The sequence below is a fragment of the Mauremys mutica genome, chromosome 12 (genome assembly GCF_020497125.1).
Source record: "Mauremys mutica isolate MM-2020 ecotype Southern chromosome 12, ASM2049712v1, whole genome shotgun sequence".
Taxonomy (NCBI): Eukaryota; Metazoa; Chordata; order Testudines; family Geoemydidae; genus Mauremys; species Mauremys mutica.
This window is the reverse complement of record NC_059083.1, coordinates 29,070,258-29,082,288: the sequence shown is the minus strand read 5'-3', so window position 1 is coordinate 29,082,288 and position 12,031 is coordinate 29,070,258. Positions and strand designations below refer to the sequence as shown.

Below are 12,031 nucleotides of genomic sequence, written 5' to 3'. Positions count from 1 at the left end.
TGTGACTTCCTGCTTCTCAGCTAAGGGCTGCTGCTCTTCTAATCTGGCTGCAGAAGAAGACCTTCGGCTTTAGGCCTTACAATATGGCTACAGAAAAAGGCCTGATCCTTACAACTCCATTGTCCTGGGCAGCCGCCAAGATGCCTGAGAGCAGCCCTTGACCTTTGTCCCTGAACCTCGGGGCAGGTGGAGGATATGGGGCTTCCCACAGCAGCCCAGGCTCCCTGGGCAGCTCTTACCACAGCCAGGCTCTGGCTTCCAGCCTGGCCAGGGGACAGGACCTGGGTGGGGGGGGAAGAGGAGGAACAGTGGGCATGGCGTGATCAGCTCCTTCACTGCGAATCGCAGCCCCTGCCTCTGCTGCTTCGTGCCCATATTAAAAGGTGCAGAGACCATGGCCCCCCTGGACCCTCCTGGATCTGGCACCACTGCACTGAGTGAGTTTAGGCACCTATAGGATTCATTAGGTATTTTCTGCATTGAAGTGTTTCTGAAACTGACACTTAAGCATCTTAAACAGGGACTTTGGTACCGAACTGATTGTGTGTATCCAGGGTAACATTGTTATCCCATGGGCAAGTTCACGTTGCCTTGTATTTTTTGTGGCTGCAGAGCTATGGAGTAGAACAGGGGTAGGCAACCTATGGCACGTGTGCCAAAGGCGGCACGCAAGCTGATTTTCAGTGGCTCTCACACTGCCAGAGTCCTGGCCACCGGTCCGGGGGGCTCTGCATTTTAATTTAATTTTAAATGAAGCTTCTTAAACATTTAAAAAACCTTGTTTACTTTACATATAACAATAGTTTAGTTATATATTATAGACTTGTAGAGAGACCTTCTAAAAATGTTAAAATGTATTACTGGCACGTGAAACCTTAAATTAGAGTGAATAAATGAAGACTCGGCACAGCACTTCTGAAAGGTTGCTGACCCCTGGAATAGAGGATAGCAGGGGTGATTTATGGTTCTGTGTTTGGAGAAGGTCTGATGACATGCCTCTGAGAGAGGCAGTGTAACATATTGTGAGACAGATTGTTCTCTGCCCTGTGAAAATCCTCATTTTCCTGAGCAAATCTGCGGGCATGGTTAACCCATGGAAATTATTTTTCATCACTACTTTTGAACAAAATTATTTTTGTTTCACTTTTACAATTCTGTTTTTTAATGAATCAACTGAAAAGAATGTCTTTCATAAAACAAATGGAATGGAATAAAAACTAACATTTTATTTATTTATTTATATTTTTCCACTAGCTACATAACAATTTATGGTCCCGAGCAGAAGCAGAGAGAACAGAAGCCCAGAGATCCCAGCAGCCATGGCCTCAGGGACTCCTGTACGGGAAATCCAAGAGGAAACCAACTGTCCCATCTGCCTGGAATATCTGATGGACCCAGTCACCATACAGTGCGGGCACAACTTCTGCCGAAGCTGCATCTCTCAGTACTGTGAGACATGGGAAGAGCAGGACTCTGACCCCTTGTGCTGCCCCAGCTGCAGAGCCCGAATCCGGAAAGGGGCTTTCCAGAGTAATTATCAGCTAGCAAATATAGTGGAAAAAATCAAACAAATGGATTTCAAACGAGGAAAAGAGAATCTGTGTGAGAGACACGGCAAAGCCCTGGATCTGTTCTGTGAAGAGGACGGGAAAGCCATGTGTGTGGTTTGTGAGAGATCCCTGGAGCACAGATCTCACACGGTGCTGCTCATGGATGATGCTGCCCAGAAATACAAGGTAGGACACACTCTGGATCCGGGTTAATTCAATTCTTTCCTTTTCAGACTCAGTCTCTCAGAGTCACAGAATCTCCTAATTTCCCAGATTTTCTCCCTGATCTTTGGATCCTCCTAAATCTCTCCCCCGCAGGCTCCTTCCTCTGGGCAGGTGCAGGGAGCCTTGGCCACTGATAGCCGGCACCCAGCCTGTCATTAGGGAGACATGGGCACTAGAGCTCCATGTGAGGCACTTTCCTCACACACAGGACTGAAGCAAGATGTGTCCATGGTGCTGCCAGGCCAGGCATGGAAGGCATGAGCTGCGCTCACCACACCCCTGACAGCATGGGCGGCGGGTACGAGAGGCAGGGGAAGGCAATGCCTTCCCAAACTGCCAGGCGTAGCCCCACCCACACTCTGCCCCCAGGCACCTCCCCTGCTTCTGCCACTTCCTCAGGCTGCCTGGGCTTTAGGCTGGGGCAGGCTGGGGCCGGGCGCCATCCCTGTGCTCTGGGGCCATGGGGGGCTGGGGCCACATTCTGCCCACTTAGCGGGTGAGTGGGAGATTGGGGGTGCTCAGGGGCTGGGGTCCTGCCCCCATAGAAACAGCTGAGTTTAGAGGCTGCACAGGGGGCAGGAGGGAAGAGGGTGTGTGGGGAACATCAGGAAGAGGCTCTGAAACTGTTCTGTGTGAAGAGGATCTAAGTTCAATTTGTCGGGTTTCTCGTCTGTCCTGGGCTCACAGAGCTCACACGGTGGTTCCCATCAAGCAAGCTGTCCGGGAGCACAAGATACAGAGTTGCTGTTCACTCTCATGGGTAATAACTTTGGATTTTAATTACAGGTTAATGGCATCACAAGTTGCCTGACACCAGGGCTGCTGACAGACTTGCCAGGCCTCTGGGCAAGACTGGGGGAGGGAGGGGCAGCTCCAGGCCTCCAGAAGGGGCAGGGCCTCAGGGAGAAGGGGCAGGGTTGGGGCTAGCCTACCCCAGACAGCCCTTCAGCACTGCCCAGGCCACATCGCCTGGGGCTCCAGCAGCGATTTAAAGGGCCTGGGGCTCTGGCCACCACTGTTCTTGCAGGAGCAGCAGCGGCTGCCAGGAGCCCCGGGCCCTTTGAAATCACCGAACCCCAGGGCAGCAGCCCCTTTTGCCTCCCTTGTGGGTGGCCTTGCCTGACACAGGTGTGTAAGTGCATCGTTCAGCTGTGTGTAGCCTACATTGCGTGAAAATGGATATACACATAAACGATACTCCAGCCTCGCAAGGAAAGCAACAGAGGAAGATTTTAAATTTGTCTGATGGCAGGGGCGGGGGGAGTTTTTTATCTGAGCAGCTGAATCCTTTTCAAACCCAGCTCCCACCAGTGAACTATGGGACCTTCCTACAGCCCAGAAATTGTTAAATGATCAGTGAGGTTTGATTCTAGGTGGTGCTGGATTCACAAGAGCTGCAGGCCAGTCTGTGTGAGAGTGCTGCTTTCAGCTCGCAGAAGGGGGAGTTACAAGCTGGAACTGTTATTACTGATTGGATCACAGGGTTTAATATTGTTATTTGCATCCCAGCAGCCCCCAGATGAGATCTGACCTCGATTGTGGGGGGCCCTGCACAAAACTCTGAGCCATTTACAGTCTAACTGGACAAGACAGACAACGGGTGGGAGGGGAAACTCAGGCATAGTGAGGGGAAGTGACTTGTCCAAGGTCACTTAGTGGGTCAGTGGCAGAGCTGGGTATAACCCCCACTTTTCCAAGTGGAAGTGCAGTGTTCTATCCACTAAACTATGCTGCCTCCCCCTCCCCACCCCCAGCAGAAATGAGCAATGATGAAGTGTGGCCATTAGGAGGAAAAGACGCCTTGATAAAGGTCCCAGGCCCTGCAGGGCGATGACGTTTCCCACTGGGATTCTGAACTCCTGTGCTGCTCCACGAGGGGTTAAACTCAGATGCTGCCGGCCTGCACTAGAGGAGATCACTGGGCTAAACGCTGCGTGGGACCCCGAGCACCTTCAGTCCGCACACAAAAGGGCTCCAGACAGCTCAGGTCCATGCCAAGTACCACTGGGATTACACTGGGTTGTAGCAAAACCAACCCCAGGCTGGAGCTGACCAGTACCAGTCTGACCTGCTCTGTTGTGTACGTGGGCAGGGACCAGCCAGAGTGGTTCCGTTAGTCCCACCAGGCAGCCTTTTGTAATCTCCCAGGATGCACTGCTTCTGGGATCTTTACCGGGGAATGGGACCGTGGGGTACCTGCCCAGGGGACATTGCCATGGAGAGGGGTTAGGGCAGCACTGGGGCAACCCCCAACCCGTCCTTTATACAAATCTGCATCATGTCTAATTAGGGAGGTCACTGAGGCATCCCCAGAACATCGGCTATACCCACGTCTGCCTGCATGGGCCCATCCTCACCAGTGTCAGTCACCCTGTGTGGACCCCACCACCACTTTTTTCAGCGTGCCACCCACCTGCATCATTCTGCATGAAGGTGCCACCACAGCCCTGCCCCCACCCTCACGGGTGTCCTCCTGCAGCCTCAGTCTCCTCCTCTCCCTTTTGCACCAGACAAAGCCACATCCAGTGCTGAGTCCCTGCCGGACAGGGACAGTGCTCCACAAAACTGGGACTGTGCAGCTTCAAACCAGACGAATGGCCTCCCGACATCTCACGAGTTTTGCCCTGGTGCTTAGACCAGCTCTGCCCAACCAGTGCAGCCCCAGGGCTCAGGGCTGAAATCCCAGCCCATATTTAAACCCTGGTGGCTTCTGAGATTTGTATCACTTTGTTTGTTAAACCTTCAAAAAACAGGTTTATTGATTCACCCCCATGTGTCTCCAGTGCCCTGTTATGCTCTGTACCATTAATCAATTCACAAATACCAGTAAAGCGTGGGTATAATGGTGATCTCTTGCTAATTACTAAAAACACTGAACCAGAATTGGTAACGAGTCTGAATGTGACACGCTCCTAGTTTCCATTAATTAGGTTTCATCTCCTTGGTGGTCCTGATGTCACAAAGTGATTAGACCCACAGTCATCTTGGGTTTCGGGTGGAAAAACACCCACTTCCAAGCACCTCAAAACTATCCAGATGAAACCTCCCAAATCATTTCTGTTTCTTCAGGAAAGAATCCAGGCCCATTTGAAAACTCTGAGGGAAGAGAGAGAGAAGCTGCTGGGATTGAAAGCAACTGGAGAGGGGAATAGCCGGGAATATCTGGTAGGTGCCTGTTATGAATCAACTGTGGGACTGGCAGTGGGAGGTTTGTTTGGAGGCAGGCTCCTGTGTGGCCTACGTGAACATGGGCTTTGTGTGTGTTTCTCCATAATCACGGATTGCTGGATTTGATTCATGTATAGACAAGCCCTAAGCTTTCATTTCAGTTGATGAGTAGCCCTTGTGGCTTGCCTGAATTCATACAAATGTCCCTGTGAAGTGCTTGTCCACTGTGTCTAGACATTTTGTGCATTTTTCAAACATTTGTTTCTTTTAACTCCCCTGACGTCTCTGTTAGTGTAGTGCTGAGTCCTGCCTCCTGCTGCTCTGGGTCTGAATTTCCACAGACCATAAATAACAGAAGATGCTGACCATGACTGACAGAGAAACATCCCTTTCACAGGGATACAGGGGCCAAAAGGGAAGGTGTGAGAGAATCCCCTGCCTAGTACCCACAGGGTAGAATCAAATGTCAGAAATCCTGAGGATTTTCACAGAAAATCACCCTCCTGCACACTCAGCGCTCCATGAAAGGACCCCGGGCTCCATTCATGTCCCTGACCAGCCCTTGCCCTATTTCATACAGAAACAAACACAGACCGAGAGGCAGAAGATTGTGTCTGAATTTCAGCAAGTGCAGCAGTTCCTGGAGGAACAAGAGCGACTCCTGCTGGCCCAGCTGGAGAAGCTGGACAAGGAGATTGTGAGGATCCAGAATGAAAATGTCAGTAAACGCTCCGAGCAGATTTCCTGTCTCAGTGAGCTGATCAGTGAGGTGGAGGGGAAGTGTCAGAAGCCAGCGAGTGAATTCCTACAGGTGAGACTGAATGAGAAACATAGGTGGGTGCTCCAGGACAGCCAGCTCTCCCCCTCAGTGCTACCCACCGTCAGCTCTGCAGATCAACTCCTCCTCCTTCTTCCAGCACCATCTGCCTGCTGCAATCAGCTGTTCCACTATGTGCAGGAGATGCTGGGAGGGAGAGGGAGGAGCGGGGAGGGAGTGTGCTCATGTTAGGATTCCCTCCCCACTTTGAACTCTTGGGGACAGAGGTGGGGACCCACATGAAAGACCCCCTAATCTTATATTCCCATCATCTTAGGTTAAAAACTTCCCCAAGGCACAAATTCCTTTCCTTGTCCTTGTTGCCACCACCAAGTGATTTAAACAAAAATTCAGAGATGGATCACTTGGAATCCCTATTCCCCCAAAATATCCCACCAAGCCCGTTCACACCCTTTCCTGGGGAGGCTTGAGAATAATATACCAACCAATTGCCTTTAATGTAAGTAGAGACCAGATCCTTATCTTTGGGACACTAAAATCAATCAGGTTCATTAAAGAAGAACTTGATTATAAAGAAAGAAGTACAAGAATCACACCTGCAAAATCAGGATGGAAGGTAACTTTACAGGGTAATAAAGATTTAAAACACAGAGGACTCCCCTCTGGACTCAGCTTCACAGTTACAAAAACAGGAATAAAACTACCTCTTAGCATAGGGAAAATTCACAAGCTAAAACAAAAAAATAAGCTAACGCATTTCCTTGCCTTAGTAAGAATTTTTGTAATCCTAGATGGATCATTTCAGGTAGGTTTTCAGGAGCTGTTGTACCTGCTTGGTCTATCTCGCCGTCAGGAGAGGGAACAAACAAACAGAGCCCAAACAAAACCTCCCCCAACCCACCAGATTTGAAAGTAGCTTCTTTCCTTATCGGTCCTTCTGGTCAGGAGCCAACCAGGTTATCTGAGCTTCTTAACCCCTTAGAGGTAAAGCGATTCAGTACTGCTGCAAGGAGGTATTTTATGTTACTCTTTCCTTAATATTTATGGCAGCTCACAAGAGGAGACGAGGAAGAGACAGGGTGGAGGTTGAGTGGGAGTGGGAAGAGTTGGGCTGGGGTGTGGCATTGGGGAAAGGTTTGGAGTGGAGGTGGGGCATGGGGTTGAAGACCCCCAGGGACAATTGGAAACTGGCACTCATCATTAGAAACATGCCAGACTCCCACAGAGGGAGGAGCGGGCTGCTGAATCATAAGCACTGGAGTCCAGCAGTCGGAGATCTCAGTGTCACTCAGCATGTGCATTGCTGACATCTGAGTGAGTATTATTCTTAGCAGAGTCACAGAGATATGAAAGATGGAAAAGCCCCATTCGCTCAGGGAATCAATGGCCCTGGGGCCAGGGCAGGGGCTCTTCCCCCATACTACCTAAATCCCTTCCCTGGAATCCCCTGTGTGTGTGTGTGTGTGTGTGTGTGTCAGAGAGGACTGAAATTCTTTTGTCTCTCTCTCCCCTAGGATGTCAGAACCACCATGAGCAGGTATGTGTCTCCCTCGTACTCCACAATGCTGGGAAAGAGCTTGATGAGGGTAGCACCGCATCTCCCCGGGGCTCTACAGCAAAATGTGTGGGGAGATCACATGTTGGATACAAATCTCTCTGATCAACTCCATCCTGGGGTGCTAACTCTTGTACAGAAGACTCTGGAATTCTCCAGTCAGTGGGAAGGCCTGACCTCAAGTGTTTCCTAGAGATGTCACATCCCTGGGGGACTGGCTGCCTCAGGATAGTGGAGATGGACTATGGGCCTGTCACTGCTGGGTCCTGGTCACTATTCAGCCCAGGGCAGTAATTTTCAAGAGCCTTTCCCCATCTGAGGGCTGTTTGGAGACCGGAGAAATGAGCTGGGGAAGGGGGAGTTGGTGTCTCAGTCTAGTTCCTAGAGGCAGATTTCTACAGCACTTCACCTGGGAACCTCCTGTCCCTCAGAGCATGGAGGCCTAGGAGTGAATTGGCCATGGAGACTGAATTAGTCTTTTGTCCCCAGAGCTGGTCTCTCCAGACCAGAGTTGAAGAATATTAATGACCTTTGAAGGGAAGGTTGCTTGGCCCTGGGTTGTGTTGCACCTGCTCTGAGGTTGGGAGAAGTTGAGGAATTCTAACTCCAGGCCCATTAGAGCAGCGACTCACTAGCCAGAATTGATAACGAGTCACACAGTAAAATATAATCACATGAAATTGTTTCTCTCCAGGTGTGAGATGGGGAAGTTCCAGCAGCCAGAGGAGATTTCTACTGAACTGGAAGAGCGAGTCAGTGGTTTCTCCCAGAAAACGATTGTGCTATTGGAGATTCTGGGGAAGTTCAAAGGTACCTAGAAGGGATCTAGGAATTGAAATTGAGATGAGCCTCTGAGAAGAGAATGGTGCTGATCAATTGGTTCATACTTAGATGATGCTGTTAAAGTCTTTGAGTCATTTCTTAACTTAAGGCCAGAAGGGACCATCATGATCATCCAGTCTGACCAACTGCACATTGCAAGCCACAAAATCTCACCCACCCACTCCTGCAATTGACGCCTAACCTCTGGCCAAGTTACTGAAGTCCTTAAATCATGATTTTAAAACTTCAAGTGTAACAGGTTGAGCACTCAGAGGTGTGGCGTCTACTGTTGGTCAGTCAGGGAATTAGCTTTTCCGCTCCAGAGCACCCACTGCTGGCCAGTGTCTCTCCTGCCTCAGGCCCCCCTATGTCCCTCCTGGACCCCAGTGCCCCTTACCTTGGGGTTCTGCCCACAGCAGTACCTCCACAGTCTGGGTCTCCTCTCCCAGGGGAGCCCCAACCCTGTATACCCACCTTGCCTCAGTGGTTACTGCCAGTCATCATCTACCCCCCCTTTCTCTGGGGCAGCCTGCAGTGTGCAGTGACCACTCATCATTAGCAAGGGGGTTGGACCTGCTGCCTTTCTAGCCCCAGCTGCCTCCCTGCAGCCCTTGTACCATCCCTGGCCCTTAACAAGGCCTCAGCCTAGGAACTTGCCAGGCCAGAGTTCCCCAGCTCTGCCTGCCCTGCCCTGCGTTGCCCTCCCCCTCCCCAGCCCTGCTCTGTGTAAGGTACCTTGTGCTCTGCTGCCAGGCAGCCCTGCAGTGAGACTCTTGCCTGCCTAGCTCCCAGCCCTTTGATCAGGGCCAGTTGTGGCCTAATTGAGTGTGGCCCCAGCTGTGGCTGCCTCCCCAGTCAGCCGACCTCAGCTGCTTTTCACCTTTTACCTCCTTTTATCCCAGGAGGGTGATAACTGCCCCGCTACACAAGTTACAGAGAATCCACCATTGACTCTAGTTTAAATCTGCAACTGACCCGTGCCCCGCGCTGCAGAGGAAGGAAGGATTAAAAATCCCCAGGCTCTCTGTCAATCTGACTTGGGGGGAAATTCCTTCCCCACTCCAGACATGATGGTCGGTTGGGTACCGAGCATTTTGGCAAGACCCAACAGCCAGACACGTGGCAAAGAACTCTCTATAGCTCAGAGCCCTCCCCGTCTACTGTCCCATCACCAGCCATGGGGCACATTTCTCAAAACTGGACCCAGCCCATCACTGAGCTCTGGTCCCGCACAGCAGCTAGTCTGGGCACATGGGCCATAAGGAAGGTTAAAGCCCGTCCCCTATGGTCAGGGATCCCTCCAGCACTGGAGCCTCTTGTGCCTCCTCCCCAGCAGCTGCAGGCACAAGGCGTGTTCCTGAGAGAGCTGGGAATGGGGTGGGGGTGGTGAGGGCGGGTGGACGAGGGAGGGGAAGGACGTGGGCAGTGTAAAGCTGGGCCTCTGACACTCTGCATGCTGGGCAAGACCCATGGGGGCCATTGTCACAGGGATGTAGCTCTGGCTGGTTCAGAACTTCCTCAGCCTCTGCCAAGGTCTGCACCAGCCCCTGCAGCCACTGAACAGCACAGTCACAAATGGCCCCTCCCCTCTCTCCTTTTCCCGGTACAGGGGGGAATTAGACCCTTTGAGCCAACCCTCCCCCACCTCAATTTCCACCTTGATAAAATAATTTTACTATTATTTCCATTTCTGCCTATGGAGGACGAGGTCCCATTGTGCTGCTCTCTGTAGAGGCGCTGAGTAAACAGACCCAACAGTTCACAATTAGAGCCAGAATTTCACAAACTCTGAACATCCCGTTAGTGTCAAAGGGACCAAAGTGGGTAAAGTTACCTTTATGCCAAAGTCTTTGTATGATCTGGGTCTAGGTTAGGACAAAAGGCAGTAAGTGAATGAGACAAACCAACTGGAGTCTGAAGGGAGGGAGGGGATGAGGAGGGGAAAAGTAAATCTCTTACAGATTGTGTGTCCTGGGATAGTTGTGAGGCTGCAGGGATGCTGGCTCCATTGCTGAGAGATGCCTGATTGAGAGGGAAAATAGGTTTCAGACCTTTTTATATTAAATACCTGAGTGTGTCTCTGGGCCTCTCTGTCTGTTTCTCTGTCATAATTATAAAACAGTTTCAGAGTGGGGATGCTCTTATGAATATGAAAGTCTGAAATCTCACCTCTCTTCTCCTTTCTCCCCCAAGACACTCTGCCGTCTGAACTGGAGAGAAAAAGAGGAGAATCATTTGGAGCACACAGACAGGGTGAGTTTGCAGGTGGAGATTGCCTTTAAATTGTGAGAAAATTCCAGAGAAAACGTAGCTAAAGTTACCAACCAAACTGACAGTGACCATGACACACACACCCCGTAAAAATAAGACATTAAACGGTAAGGAGATCCAGGAGCCCATGTCTTTTCCCCCGCCCCCACCCACACTTTTAAAGGTGGGATGACCAGGACACTTTTCAGCATGGGCACAGTTTGGGGGAAGAGGGCCACGTTGCCCCCTCACACTGCAAGCCTTGGCAGGTGTGGAGCATCACAGGCAGTATCTATGCTTAGGGCAGGGCAGCTGATCAGCTCCTCTCTGTGTCGTGCAGCCCCTGCCCGCAGCACCAATCTCTCCCTGGTGCTGGCCTCTCTCAATGGCCCCACCCCTTCTCCTCTTTCCCTGAGGCCCTGGCCAGGCCAGAAGCCAGAACCAGGCTGCCATCCAGGGACTGCACTGGGGAGCCCTGGATCCTCCACCTGCCCAGTGTGCTGCACCCCGGGGAGTGGGGACATGGGCTGGGGACTGCTGCCAAAGGCCCATGGACCCATGTCCAGGGCAGGGCAGGTGGAGTGTCAGGGGCTCTCCATAGTGGGCAAGTCTCCCAGCCTGACACCGCTCTGATTCTCTCTCCAGCGAATGTGACTCTGGATCTAGACACGGCTCATCCCAACCTCGTCCTGTCTGAGGATCGGAAAAGTGTGAGATGGGGAGACACGCGGCAGCAACTGCCCAACAACCCTGAGAGATTTGACTATTGGTCCTGTGTGCTGGGCTGTGAGGGATTCACCTCGGGGAGACATTGCTGGGAGGTGGAGGTGGGGGGTGGGCGATACTGGGCTGTGGGGGTGGCCAGAGAGTCTGTGGGGAGGAAGGGACTGATCAACCTTGGCCCTGGGGGTGGGATCTGGGCTGTGGAGTGGGGGGGTCAGTTCCGGGCTCTCACCTCCCCTGAGACCCCCCTGCCCCTGAGCCGGTTCCCCAGCAGGATCTGGGTTTGTCTGGACTGTGACCGGGGGCAGGTAACCTTTATCGATGCTGGTGACGAGGCCCCGATCTTCACTTTCCCGCCGGGCTCCATCCCTGGGGAGAGAATCCGACCCTGGCTCTGGGTGTGGCCGGGATCCCAGTTCAGATTGTGTCCCTGAGACACACAGCAGAACTGGAAATCAGCCTGTCTAGCCACACACAGCCTAGTCTCTATGACCTTGGAGGACTCCCATCTATCCAGCCTCTGGCTCCTCATCTGTATGGCCCCTGGAAGCACTCCCCTGCCCTATCTGCAGCCCCAGGGATGGGAGGGGGAAGAACCCCTGGAGCTACAGGAGGGGCCCTGAGGGGTAGAGGTGGGGACTGGGCAGGGGGTGGCACTAACAGCCGGGCAGGAGGCAGGCGGAGGTGGGGGTGGCAGGGACACAGCATGAATCAATCAGGGTTTGGGGGTTGGGGAGAAGCAGCAGCAGCAGGGAGCGTTTTGTACAGATCTGTGTCCTTAGATCTCACTGGGGGCTCCCAGCCCGGGATCAGCACGAGGGGAAGGGATAAGATCAGGGAAAGAAGAGAGCAGCCAAGGGGGATGATCTGTGACAGGGAGGAGAGACACAGGGAAATAAACAGGGATGGGAAGTGAGGCTAGAACAATGATGAATAGAAAAGGACAGTATGGAAGGAAAG

General features: G+C 52.1%; 1 protein-coding gene across 1 annotated transcript in view; it reads left to right on the top strand.

Moving 5' to 3' along the window:
- LOC123346661 (tripartite motif-containing protein 10-like) overlaps nucleotides 1-12,031 on the top strand; it is a 58,126-nt gene that overhangs the window by 5,682 nt on the left and 40,413 nt on the right. The window contains exon 2 of the mRNA XM_044984136.1: nucleotides 1,255-1,736. Within this exon, the coding sequence (XP_044840071.1) occupies nucleotides 1,269-1,736 (468 nt within the window). The 5' untranslated portion in view covers nucleotides 1,255-1,268. The remainder of the gene's footprint in view (nucleotides 1-1,254; nucleotides 1,737-12,031) is intronic.